We start from the raw sequence: 13,455 nt of genomic DNA, 5'->3' as shown, positions 1-13,455 counted from the left end.
CATGCCAGGGAGCCTCTCCAGCTGCTTCTCATCTGTTGTACTTGCACACTACTCAGGTGTATTTTTACATAAAACCCCATTAAAAGGACACTCTGGGCTAGGACCCAGAGAGAGAAAGTCCTGAGGTCTCTGCTGAGGGAGTTTAGAGGAGAAACCATCCCTGGGGAGAATCTCTTTCTGGAAAAGTTACCTGGAGGTCTCTGAATTTATTTTTTCAGCACAGCATGAAGAGATAAAGAGATCCCGGTGACTACAACTATAGCAACAACCAAGGTGGAGGTAGAGGTGGTAGTGAGGAAGATTTTGTGCTTCCTACGCTTCCTTCCAAGGCCTTCTCTCTGATCCCAGCCCCTATGCCCCTCTCCAGTGGCTTCTCATTCACTCTCCTATAACCAGCTCCCCCCACCCCTGCTCCCCACAGAGCCACATCGGCTCCCTAAGTCCCCTATCAACCTAGGCCTTCCACCTCCCTCTTTCTGCAAACTGACCCTCTCCCACTGTGGGTACCATATGCCAAGCAGAGGCTAGGAAATGCCCCCCTGGAGGCTTTTTGATGCTGTCCTTGTAAATATGAGCTAAAGATGAACTAGCTGACAAAAATTAGGGGATCAAAATAATCAAATCACTATTCTTCTATTACACACTAAGCCGGCATGACCATTGACATAACTTCTGTTGATCTGGAATCCAAACAAAAAAAACACTACATCTTTTCCCCCTATTGCACCAAATAGTGTTGATTCATGTTCACTATTATAACTCTGATAGCCTGCAAGGAAGATTCAGATGTGTCTTCTAAATCATCATAGAAAGAGATTCGGCAGATGTTTTCCTCAGATGTTTGCGTGGCTCACTCTGTTTCCTCTTTCAGCTCTTTGTTCAAATGTCACCTTCTTGAGACCTTTCTCAAATGACCCTAATGAAAATGCCATTCTGCCCTGCATTCTCCAACCCCTCATATTCCTGATCTTTTTATAGCATGTATCACCAACTCACGCAATACCTCTCTTATTTGTATGTGTGGCTTACCTGATTTGCACAGAAATGTACGCACACACACAAAAACACTTGAATATAAGCTCCAAGAAACTAGATTTTGCTTATTTTGTCTACTATTGTATCCCCGTGACTGGAAAAGTAGCTGGTACACAGCACTCAATATATATTTGTATAGCACATAAAGTACAGTTTCACTGACAGGTGCGTTATTATTATTTATTTAAAATACGTAGTCTGACTATAAGCCATCTTCCTCATCTTGAATTCATTTACTCATTCACTTAACAAATGCTCATTACGAGATGCCTTGGTAGCTCAGCGGTTGAGCGTCTGCTTTCGGCTCAGAGTGTGATCCTGGGATCTGGGATCGAGTTGTGTTTCAGGCTCCCTATGGGGAGCCTGCTTCTCCCTCTGCCTATGTCTCTGCCTCTCTTTCTTTGTGTCTCTCATGAATAAATAAATAAATCTTTAAAAACAAAAAACCACAAGTGCTCCTTAAGTACTCATCACAGGCCAGGCCCTGTCCAGGGTGTCGGGAATTCCATGGCGGAACAAAACAGACACATGATGTCTCTTCTCCTAGGACTCAAAGTCTGGTGGAGGAAAGGACCGTACACATTTGTATGTAAATAACTCTGTAAAGATGATATTTCAAGATTGAGAAAGGTTCAATGTAAGAAATCAGTAGGGAGCTGAGACAGAATGTGACAGGAGAGACCTATCAAGTTAGATCTGGTGGGTTAGGTTCCCTTTGGTGATGAAGTCGACCCTGAATAGTGAGAAGACCTTCCTCAGCAGAGGAAGAGCCCACTCCCAGGCAGTGGTGGGGATGAGTGGGTGTGGTACACAGTGTTAAGAGGCCTTGAGGAGAATGAAAAAGCAATGTTGAGCCTAAAACCTGGCTCCCCTCCTCATTCAACTACACAGTCTTTATTAGCTGTACCATCCTGATCAGATCACACAAACTCTGTCTCCCCACCCATTAAAATGTGCGTGATAGTACCTATATCACAGGTGTGAGTTGTATTAGGTAATGAATGTAACGGTGTTTAAATGCAAAATACAGGGATACATGGGTGGCTCAGTCTTTGAGCAACTCCCTTGGGCTCAGGGAGAGATCCCGGGGATCTGGGATGGAGTCCCGCATCGGGCTCCCTGGAGGAGCCTGCTTCTCCCTCCCTGCCTAAGTCTCTCTCTCTCTCTCTCTCTCTCTCTCATGAATACATAAATAAAATCTTAATAAAAATAAACGTAAAATACATGCATGGTAGTGTTATGGGCAAACAGGTAAGTACCATTGCCTTTGTACCTTTGGAGTGTGAATTTCCCACTGGCCACAAGAAGTATCCCAAAGTGAAAGTTTGAACTCCCATGTACTCAGACCAAAGAAACTAAAGCACAGCAACGCCTGATGCCATTGGTGAAGCATCTGTGCTGCTAGGCATCTGTCCTGCCCCAGATTGTCCTTCCTGTCTGTGCCTTGGGAGAACCTGGGGAGGTGTCTGGGCCATGGGCCATGGCTCCCCTTCCTGAGGAGTGGGAGAAACTTTTCTGCAGAGAGGGGTCTCCCTAGAACTGTTCTTGCCTGCCTTCACTCCTAGAACCTGTCCTGAGCCCGGGGGGGGGGGGGGGGGGGGGGGGGGGGGGGGGCGATGACCTGAGATATTTTGTCACCCAGGAATCTACCAGGAGTTCAGAGACAAACCTGGGCTTTGCGGGTGTTTTCTGCTGGCCCGGGGCAGCCTGCGGACACCGCAGCCAGCCTACCCTACGGGCCAGGGGGTCGGCGGCAGGGGAAAGCAGGGCTGGTCCCGGGACGCCCGAACATTCGGAGAGTTCTGGACTGGGCGAAACCGGGGGGAGCGCAGAGGAGGAGAAGCGGGGGAAGGAGAGCTGGGCTTTGGGGCGCTGGCGGGTGGGCGGGTGGCAGGAAGGGGCCACGCGGAGAGGGAAAGACACGCACCGCGGGGCCCCGGGGGAGGGCGCGAGGCCCGGGCCGCGGGGGCTGCACGGGCGGCGGCGGCGGGGGGCGGCCCGGGGGGCGGCCCGCGGGCGGGGCGGGCGGAGGCGGGGCGGCGGGCGGCGCTGTCAGCGCGAGGCGGCGAGCGGAATGCAGCGGCCGGAGGCCTGGCCACGTCCGCACCCGGGGGAGGGGGCCGCGGCGGCCCAGGCCGGGGGCCCGGCGCCGCCCGTCCGAGCCGGGGAGCCGGCGGGGCTGCGGGTACGGAGCGGGCGGGCGCCGGGGCCCGGCTGCGGGGTGAGGGGGGTCGCCACTGAGGGCGCGCGCGCCAGCGCCGGGGAACTTGGGGGCCCCCGCCGAGCGCCCGGGGAGGGGGCCCGGGACAGGGCAGGGAGCAGAAGTTCTCCGGGCGCGGAGCGGCGAGGAGGCCGGGCCCGAGTGCGCGGGGGACTGAAGTTCTGGATGAGTTCGGAGTGGCGATGGGCACGGCTGGGGCGGGGGGGGGGGGGGGGGGGGGACCGAGGTTCGGCTGCGGGGCGGGGGGGGCGGGGAGCGCCCGCGGCTCGAGCTCTTGGGGGCGGGGGGCTGACTTGCGGGCTCCTGGGGCTCCCCTCCCCGGGCCAGGGGGCTGGGGGCGCGCTGAGAGCGCGGGTCCAGCCTCGGCCCGGGGTCCGCTGGAAGGAGGAGGCTCGGCGCCGCTGTCCCCCCGGCCCAGGTTCTGTGATACACTCCGACTCGGGCTCTGGAGCAGTCAGTGCATGACAGAACTTGGGCCCGGACGGACCTTCTGCACCCAATGGGCACAGCGCCCACCCGGGGCCTGCAGTGGAACATCCGCCCGGGAGTGGAGCAGGCACTGGAGTTGGCCTGTGTAGCCCAGGGTTGGGCCAGATCCAGCTGTGGACCTTTCGGGTCGCTGGACCTTGAGGATGGACTCCTGAGGCCAGCAGATGCCATAGAGCCAAGGGCAGGTGTCTGCCTTGGGTCAGGAGCCAACGGAGCTCTCCCCTGGTGTCAGTTGCAGGAACCTTCCCTCTACACCATCAAGGCTGTTTTCATCCTAGATAATGATGGACACCGCCTCCTGGCCAAGGTAACCTCCCACCCTCCCTGGAAGGCCCCTGAGGACGCTGTGCCACAGCCCTGGGAACAGGAGTCCCCACCCAGCTGAACCTTCCATCCTAGGAGAGACCCTACTGTGGGCTCTGTGACTCAGAGCAACTCAGACCCTTCCAAAGGTCCTTCTGTCCATCCTCCTGCCTTGTGAGACAGCTGGCCCCTGGAGTGGGGAGTGTGGCTCCTCTGTTTCCACTCACATTCCCTGAAATGGCTTCTCATCACTCTTTCCACTGGCCAGCTGGACCTTGAGCATGGAAGGGGCCCCCTGAGAGGTCAGGGGAGTGTTGAGCCTGGAACCCAGGAGTCCTGGCCCTCACATGCTATATGAGCAATGTCCACTTTTCTTCTGCAGTTTGGGAAACACTAAGGATTAATCTGAGGAGCCTGAGAATTTAGAACCAGACAAGGTCTTAGAGACTATACAGTCTGACTCTCTCATTTCACAAATGAAGAAAAATGTGGCCTAGAGAAGCCAAATGAGTTGCCCGAGGTCACAAGTATTACTAGCAGAACGCAGATCTAAACTCAGGTATTTTGACTTGAAACTCAGAAGGCTGATTTTCACTGCACCAACTATTCAGTTCTCTGGTGTCTGTGCCACATAGCCTGGGTAAACCAAACTAGAATATTCCAAAAATAAATGTCTATCATCAACACAGTTAACTACAGTAGGGCTATGGCACTTAAACTAGCTATGAAATGCATTATAGACTAGTTTGTTCGTTTGGGACTGAAACTTTTTGTTTTCCTGATACTCAAGTGAGCTCGTTCACCACAGCAGCAGTCAGCAGGGAGGCTACTCATTTGCCTGCAGATGGGGTACTAAGTGGCAAAATCCACATCCAGAAAATTGAAAGCTGAGCCGGTCACACTTTGCTCCTGCAGATGATCAGAGGTGGATAGCCATGCGAAAGGCTCTGGGGCCTTCTCCTCGCAGGACCCATCCATGTTCAGTTTAAGAAACTGAGTCAGAGAAAGAGGTTCACCAAACCCAAACGAAAAAGCATCAATCTAGTTATGCAGTGAGTGCTAGGCACTTTCCCTTAGATATTTGGTCTTCACCACAACCCTGTCTAAAGTTAGACCATCCTTGGCTCTGCACCTTACAAATGTGAGACCTCGGGGAAGTTAGCTGACTTCTTTCCACCTCTGTGCCCCCATCAACAGAATGGGGATAATGGAGTAGCTGCTATGATTGTCATTGCTGTGATAAGGGGCCCTCGGCTCTGCCATCTTTCCTGGGGACTCGGGTTTCTGTAGCAACAGGGTGACCCACTGACCATCCCCATCCTCAGCACACCAAACATCAGCCAAATGTACAAAAGCTTCCGGGAAATCAGGAGGAGACTCCAAATACAGCGCTTAAAATTCCTCTATATTTTATGACTTTCTTTGCTTAAAATGTGTGTCTGCAGTGAAAACAGTGAGCACAGAGGCCTAGAAGGCAACAGACAGGAGATGGGGCTCTGTTTGGCCAGCACCGACCATGCTCTGCCTCCCATCCACGGAGGAGCCAGGCTCAGTGGAAAAGCTATCACCCCTTCTCCTTCCCTTTCTCATAGTATTATGATGATACATTCCCCTCCTTGAAGGAGCAGATGGCCTTCGAGAAAAATGTCTTCAACAAGACCAGCCGGACTGACAGTAAGTGTCCGCCTCTTCCTTGCCCAGAACTCTCAGATGCACATCGCCATCCCCTCCATCTGGACACATCTGTCCCTGTCGGCCATACATACCCACAGGCCATCCCCTTTCCTTATAGGTTCTTTTTCCTCTCCCTCTCAGCTGTTCTCCTCTCCCTCCCTTTGGGGAGCCTTCACTCCCCATCCCTCTCTAACCCCCACCACACTCCACCCCCAACATACCCAGACCTCTCTTTCCGCAGAAGGTGCCAACTACCTGTATGTCCCCCACCAGCCTGGAGCTGGAACAAGGTGTTTACGTGGTGGGAGGGGGAACCGAAGGTTGCCCCTGCACTGGATTTGTGGACTACTCAGAATGAGACAATCACCAGAAGTAGAGTAGGGGTTGGGGGAAAGGACACCAAGTAGCCTAATGGTGGTATCCTTAGTGCTAGTCTTTTCAAGGGTTCCTTGGAAAGTGAAGAAGGAGAAAGGGGGAGAGAAGCAGGGCTGGAGATCAGGAAGAGGGGTCCGGCAGAGGTGGCCAGACCTGAAAGCCTCCTCCACTTCTAGGTGAGATTGCATTTTTCGGAGGCATGACCATCGTCTACAAGAGCAGCATTGATCTCTTCCTGTATGTGGTGGGCTCCTCCAACGAGAATGAGGTGAATTCAGGAGGTTGGGGTGACAGAGAGGGTCTGTCCAGAGCTTGGATTCGGGGGTAGAAGCTGGGTTCTGAAGGCTTATCATTAGGTACCCCTCCTTCTGGGGGCTGGGAGCAGCTGGAATGATTCTTTCTAGAATGGTACATTTCCATGTTGCCTCTTAGGTTCCTTGGGAGCCAGAAATGAAGTCCTGGGCAGGGAGCCTTTATCTCTTCTTTAAATATCACTAGGGAGGGATACACTCAGTGTCCCACAGTGGGGGAGGGCACCCCATGTACGGGAGGGCACCCTTGAGGTCAAGCTGCAGTTGCCAGCTCCATCCTCTCTGAAAAGGGACAACTAGCCAAACAGGTAGGCTCTGAGAAGGCCAAAAGGAGTTTTGGCCTTCTCAACCACAAGCTCTCTTGTTCTCCTCCTCCCATATGCACCCATCCTCAGCTGATGCTCATGTCCGTTCTCACCTGTCTGTTTGAGTCCCTGAGCCACGTGTTAAGGTAAGTGAGGTCCTCTGCCCTCCAAGGCCCTCACCCCCCCTTGCTACATCACAGAGGCAGGACTCTTCCTCTGCTTTCCTCCTGAAGTCCTCAAAAGACTAAGACTGGAGCCAGAGCATCCTCCTCCAAGGCCCCCTGCCCTTTAGCAGACCACCTTGATGTCCCCAGAGCAGAGCTATGTGAGGGTATGGCCAGAAAATGAGGTCCAGAGAAGTGAGGTGATCTGCCTGGGGTTACAGTCTGTTTATATCAGAACAGAGACTCAAGCTCAGGTTTTTTGACTTGAAGCTCAGGATGGTTTTCACTGCACCCCCATTCAGGTACCTGGTATCTGTCTGTCCCAGTGAACATGGCCTAGGTAAACTGAGTCAACATAATGCAAAAATAAATATCTACAGTCAAAACAATTAACTATCGTACAGCTGTAGCATCTGACCTAGCCATGAAATGCATTAGGGGTAACTTGGTGGTGCAGTGTCAGTGCCCCGCATGTGAGAGTTTGGGCAAAGGGGGGCTAAGGAATCCCTTGCATAGGTATCACCCTCACTGTCCTGTACATTCTCCTTCCCCGTGCTCCTCAGGGATAAGGGTGGGGGAAGGGGTGGAGAGAGAGGGTCTGCCTCACTTAGGCAGAAACCCAGGTCCTCCTGGCCATGGAGAGGTCCAGGAACTGTGTCTGCCTCCAGGAAGAATGTGGAGAAGCGCTGGTTGCTGGAGAACATGGACGGAGCCTTCTTGGTGCTGGACGAGATTGTGGATGGCGGGTGAGGAGAGGTCTCAGAGAAGAGGGGCTGCTCAGGGACACTCACCGTGGGAGGTGCCTTTGGGGGTCATCTGCTCTAGATTGTACCAAGCACATTGTTGGCTCTCTGGCCAAGTCCTCCCTCCCTTCCCTCACCCCGCTCATGAGGATGGAAGCTGATCTCAGTGTTAGCCAAAGTCAAGCAAACAAGAAAGCAACCTCATGTCCAACTATGGCCAACTGTTGAATAGGCGGGGTCTGGGGAAATGGTTTGCTGTCTGGTGCCCAGGAAAAAAGGGGTAGCACAGGCCTCTGCGGCTCCCTGGGAGATCTCCATTCAGCCCCCTGCTGCCTCCACACCTCCCCTCTTAGAGCTCCATCCCAGCCTCAGCTAGACCATGACCGGACTGGTTGCTTTTACTCCCTCAGCCTTCCTTTCCCCATCTTTCCAGTGTGGATAAGATAACTACCCAGAGGATATGGGGATTACTTGAGGTGAGGCAGGTGGAGCTCACGGCTCTCTTCCCAGGAACATCACCTCCTACCGCTCTGCTGTGATATTCCTGGGAAGCCCGGAGCCCTTTTGAGAAGGGCCGGTTAGTCTATTTCCATCGCAGGTGATGTGGGGGGAGAAAAAGAAGTTCTGGCTCTGGGGGAAGGATAAGAGAAACCAATCACCGTAAATACGTGCCTCTTTCATAACATCCAGTTTATAGACGAGGAAGCTGAGGCTCAGAGATTCAAGCGACCTGCCCAGCGTCCCATGGCAAGGGAGCAGCAGGGCCAAGATCAGACACCATGTGCATAGTTCCAGAGACTGTGCTCTTCCTACGAGGACACTGTACACTCAGGGAGGTGGGGTGCTGTGCAAGCCCTCTCTCCTTCCCTCCTCCTTCCCTCTCCATCCACTGCCTGTTGCGGCAATGCCTCTTGCTAATTGGCAGAAACCCAAAATGAGTGGGACCAGAAGTATATACAATTTTGTGGAACCTCTTTAAGGAACACACACAAACACACACACACACACACACACACACACACACACACATTTTATATTTATAAATACAAAATGAGGGCCTTGGAAGAGCCTGTGTCAGGGAGGATATAAGCTTTATATGCCTCTAGGCCTGTGCCCCAGAAGGCCTAGTCTCTGCCCCCCACCCAGGAGCTCAGTTTCACTCTAAGGAAAACCAGGGACATGTCAGTTGAGACAGTGCCTGAACTGGAGCCTTGGCTGGGTAGGTCTCTGTCTTTATGGGTGAAAGGATCTCTGGTGAAGGGGTGCCCAGTGTCCCAGTGATGAGGCCTGAAAGAGGCTCTCAAGATATATCTGTTCACTTCCCTGGGATTGATGTGAAAGAAAAACTCAGCTTCTGCCCTAGAGGAGCCTCACTGGGTGAAGAGGAACATTCAGTCAAACCCCCCCCCCATCCCACCCACGGTGACCAGCCCTCACACGGGCACCCCTGCCCATACCCACAAAGCTCCCCTGTGCCCCCACTGCATGGTGAAAGACTGCTTGCTGGCCAAGAAAAGCCTTGATACTTGGATCTATCAAAAGGGAAGATAGATTCTGGTTTTAAAGGTTTTACTCGGGCAGCCTGGGTGGCTCAGCGGTTTGGCGCCGCCTTCAGCCCAGGGCGTAATCCTGGAGACCCGGGATTGAGTCCCAAATCGGGCTCCCTGCATGGAGCCTGCTTCTCCCTCTGCCCGTGTCTCTGCCTCTCTCTCTCTCTCTCTCTCTCTCTAGAATAAATAAATAAAATCTTTAAAAAATATAAAGGCTTTACTCATTTATTCATGAGAGAGAGAGAGAGAGAGGCAGAGACACGGGCAGAGGGAGAAGCAGGTTCTCTGTGGGGAACTTGATGCAGGACTCGATCCCCAGACTCCGGGAACAAGACCTGAGCCAAAGACAGATGCTCAACCATTAAGCCACCCAGGTGCCCAGATCCTGGTTTTAAGTGTTCTATTTCTTGTATGGCATGACCCCATGGCACAGAATCCTAGTGAAACAGGTGGAGTCCCCAGGCACCCTCCCTTCCTTCACAACATCTGACTCCATCTCCCTAGATCCAGAACGTGAAGTGAACTTTCAAGAGCTCAAAGTTTGTTGGTCTCTTGCTTTTGACTCTGTGATCATTCTAGACTGGACTGCCCTCACCCTATTCCAGAGCTTGTAACCATGACCACCAAGTGTGTGACCACCAGGTTTGAAGTGTAGAGGAATCAAAGCTGAGGGCTGTCCATAGGGAGGGAGAGCTCTGGCCGAGGAGTATCAGTGGGAAGGTGCCTTGGAGGGGATGCCTGCAGCATATGGTAAGGGAGGGAAGGGGCTCAGCCGGGAAAGGCCGCAGAGGGCAGAGTCATAGCACTGATTTTCTCTTCTTGGTTCCTCTCTCATCTTGTAGCGTGATTCTGGAGAGTGATGCTCAGCAAGTGATCCAGAAAGTGAATTTTAGGGTAAGAGTCTTCCTGCATGTCCCTCACTCCCACCCCATCCTCACTCCCACCCGGGCTGCCCTTCCCACACTTCCAGCCTCCCGTCCCCCCCCTACAAGCATTGTCAGGGCCAGGGACAATGCTAGGGACCCACATTCCTCTAGCAGAAGCAGCTCCTGGATTGATGCACATGTGGGGGTGGCAGTGAATAAGAGAGATCTCTTGCCCTCTCCCTCTGTAGAATCACCAAGTACCTCACTCTCCATCCTCCCCAGTGGGAAGCACAGAGTGGGGAAAGGAAGAAATTCTCCAAGGGCTACCGGGTGGCTGCCTTGGCCTTGAGTGTGGAGAATTGGGGTGCAGACAGACCCTCTCCCTGCCTAGTTTGGCATTTATTGTCTGGATGAAGTCTTTTCTCCCATCTTTATTTGCCTTCATGCCCTTGCTGTCCATGCCTCACAGGCCCCAGGGGCCTGGCTCCCCAGGTGGCAGGCTCCAGGGCTTCTACTCACTGGTGATACCAGTGTGGTTCTGGGTCCCCTAACCACTGCCTCACCTCACCACCACCCCCAAAGACTCTTTCTTCACTCTGTCCCCTCCCCTGGCCTGACCACCCTCTGACACTGCTTCCCTGCAGGCCGATGACAGCAGCCTGACTGAACAGAGTGTGGCCCAGGTAGGCCCCCTGCGTCTGCCATGGCCAGAAATAGGCTAGAGGGAGGAGAGAAGAGCCTCCCAGGGGGACCGGGGCAGGGGCTATTGAGGCTGAGAAGTCAGGGGTGCAGGGGGGGAAGGATGGGGCTGTCTCTTGGAGAGCCACTGGAGGCTTCCGGGAACACCAAGATGGGACAGAGCTGGGGATTCATAAACAACGCGTACCTCACCAGTGGTCTGCCTCACTTCCTGGCTTGGCAGCTTTGCATGGAAACCCCAGGCTGAGCTACCACTCTGGAGATGACAGGGTCACTTGTCCCCCAAAGCATTCTGGGAACTGAGGCCCCTGGTGCTCCCCCAAACCCAGAAAGGATACCAAATGGGAGTTTTTCCTTTTAACCCCCCCTCACCCCATGCAGTTTAGGGTTCCTGCTGGAGTTGTTAAGAAACCGACCACTCACCAGTTGCCCCCTTGGCCCCCCAAATGACCTGGCCATGGAAAAGTCCATCCCCACCCGACTTCTGCATGGTCCTGTCTGGGGTGCAAGTATGGCAGGGGGCAGACTCCTGGATCTGTGGCGTGACTGGTTCCACAGCTGTGCAAACTTCCTGCTTGTCAGGCCCACTGCTTGACCTCCATTCTGTCTGCCCACAGGTCTCTCTGCCCAGACTAATCCTGCTTTTCTGGAACTTCCTGCCCAGGGCACTAACTACCTCCTGCTGTGACAGCTAAGGCAGGGGTGGAGCCAAGCCATCCTGCATGGAGCCCCAGGTGTCATGTCCCCCTCCTTTACTGCCCCTGCCGCTTGCTCTGCCTCTCCCTCCTCCCAGTTTCCTATGTGTCCTCACAATTTGCTGGAATGAAGGCAGCCACATGGCAGTTTTCAGGTCAGAAAGAGGTTGGAGAGCACTGAGCAGAGCCGTTAAGAACACAGGTGCAGATGTGAGTCATCCCAGGATGGATGTTCCAGCCTCCCACCTGCAAGCTGGGTGACATCCAGCAAGTTACTCAACCTCTCTGGGCCTCACACAATCATGGGACACTCCTGAGAGAGTTGTTACAAGAATTAGAAGAGCTAATGCAGGGAAAGCTTTTAGCTCAGCTCCTATTTTTTCCAAAGGGGGAGAGAATGAAGACACAGCACTTTAATGGAATTCTTGAGTAAGAACCAAGGAAGGTGTAGGTAGTGACTGGGAGAGGACATGAGGGGACAGTTCGTTTCTGGCTAGGAGAAGCAGGAGAAACCCAGGGCCAGGCTGCCCCTGAGAGAGGAGGGACACTGTGCAGGAGGAAGATATGTACAGCGTGGCATGGGACTTCTTCAGAGGGGAATGAGGCTTGATGGCTGCAAAGATGATCTGAGGGACAAACCTGGGGTCCCCACCATGTTGGCATTGTGTTCGTGCACACTTGAATGGATTTGTCTAAGTCCCTGACCAGGCTGTTTCCTCCCCAGGATGTGAGAATGAGCGCATCTGAATGCAGGTGTCCCGTGGCAGCACTAGGCCAGCCCCCCTTTGCCAGCTGTGCCACATCAGCAGGGAGTTGGGGTGGGGTGTCGAGGATACACTGCCAGCCCAGGCCAGAGCTAGGGGGTTGCCGAGCTGTCTGGGCACAGGAAGTATCTGGTCTGGGCCTAGTCTCTGCCGAGACGTGGCACTGTGGGCGGGCGTTGGAATGACACGGCCTGGGGGAGACCAGGCCTGCTGCCACACCCCTGGCTGCAGACTTGGGGACTGTGGAAGGCCAGGCAGGCTCAGGCCTGAGCCGGGAGCCGGCTGCAGCCAGTTTGGACTGCTCTGTTTTGCTGGCCTGGTCCCACTAAAGCGGGCACAGATGAGGTGCTGCCACCTAGTGACAGAGGATTGCAGGGACACTTAGAGCCGGCTTGTAGACCCACCCCCCCCACCCCACCCCCCGCGCCCCAGCGTTAAGGCACTTGATATTCCCCACCCAATTCTTTCTCTCAGCTGTATTCCCTATCCCCCAGGTTCTTCAGTCTGCCAAGGAACAAATTAAATGGTCGTTACTGAAATGAAGGCTGTGCATTCAGGGCTCCCTGCCCCCAGAGCATTTCCCCGATCCTGGCAAAATCTCAAAGATCCAGGGAACAGGAGAGACCCATCTGTATCCCTAGGCCCTCCCAGAACTGACTCCTGAGGTCTCTGGCCAGGGACTCTGAGATGCAAAGATTTGGCTTCAGTACTGACTCACCCCTTCTCACTGCCCTGGCCTGTCCCTCCAGCCACGAGAACCAGCTGAGCTGCCTTAACTCAGACCTTAGGCATTCCTCGCCCCAGAGCCCTAATAAACCTGCTTTGTCTCCTGCCAATGGTCTCCTTCTCTCTTGGCCTGAGAAATGTGCATAAGTTCTTATAAGGGCTCCTGCACTGCCTGCGACTCATCTTAAGGACGCCCAGTACCAGGGTGTCCAGGATTTATCCCCGTGGCCATGTGTTGGGGAGGGGGCCACGAGAGAGGGACGATTTATCATAGTGGGGTGTGTGATACTGATACCACGGGTCCCCATATGCAATGGGAAGGGCTAGGTACGATTGTGTAGCAGAATAAAAAAAAAAACAGTAATAATGGTGCAATAGGGCACATTTGGGGAAAAGGAGACAAAAGATGATACTCCTAAATGTATACTTCCCAAACCTCCGGGAAAAAGGGAGCAAAAGATGGTAAACGCATGGTGATCCTGTTGGGGGTTCTTTGAGTCACTTTATCCATTCTCAGCTTCCAAAAAGGAAGGGC

The 13,455-nt window shown here is 53.8% G+C and overlaps 1 protein-coding gene across 2 annotated transcripts; it reads left to right on the top strand.

Annotated features, from left to right (window-relative positions):
* The first annotated feature begins 3,100 nt into the window (after positions 1-3,100).
* Positions 3,101-13,030, top strand: COPZ2 (COPI coat complex subunit zeta 2). Of its 2 annotated transcripts, XM_025440188.3 has the most exons (10): positions 3,101-3,220; positions 3,978-4,052; positions 5,641-5,722; positions 6,274-6,365; positions 6,804-6,859; positions 7,546-7,623; positions 10,013-10,064; positions 10,681-10,719; positions 11,353-11,469; positions 12,689-12,824. In XM_025440188.3, the coding sequence occupies exons 1-9, from the start codon at positions 3,110-3,112 to the stop codon at positions 11,428-11,430; spliced, it is 663 nt and encodes a 220-aa protein (XP_025295973.1). In that variant the 5' UTR covers positions 3,101-3,109; the 3' UTR covers positions 11,431-11,469; positions 12,689-12,824. The 2 variants fall into 2 exon arrangements, with proteins under 2 accessions (XP_025295973.1, XP_025295974.1); XM_025440189.2 differs by lacking the exon at positions 11,353-11,469 and having other exon boundaries at positions 12,689-13,030.
* Positions 13,031-13,455: the final 425 nt, after the last annotated feature.

Source organism: Canis lupus, chromosome 9 (genome assembly GCF_003254725.2).
Source record: "Canis lupus dingo isolate Sandy chromosome 9, ASM325472v2, whole genome shotgun sequence".
In the NCBI taxonomy this organism is placed as follows: Eukaryota; Metazoa; Chordata; class Mammalia; order Carnivora; family Canidae; genus Canis; species Canis lupus.
This window is presented reverse-complemented; position numbering and strand designations above follow the sequence as displayed.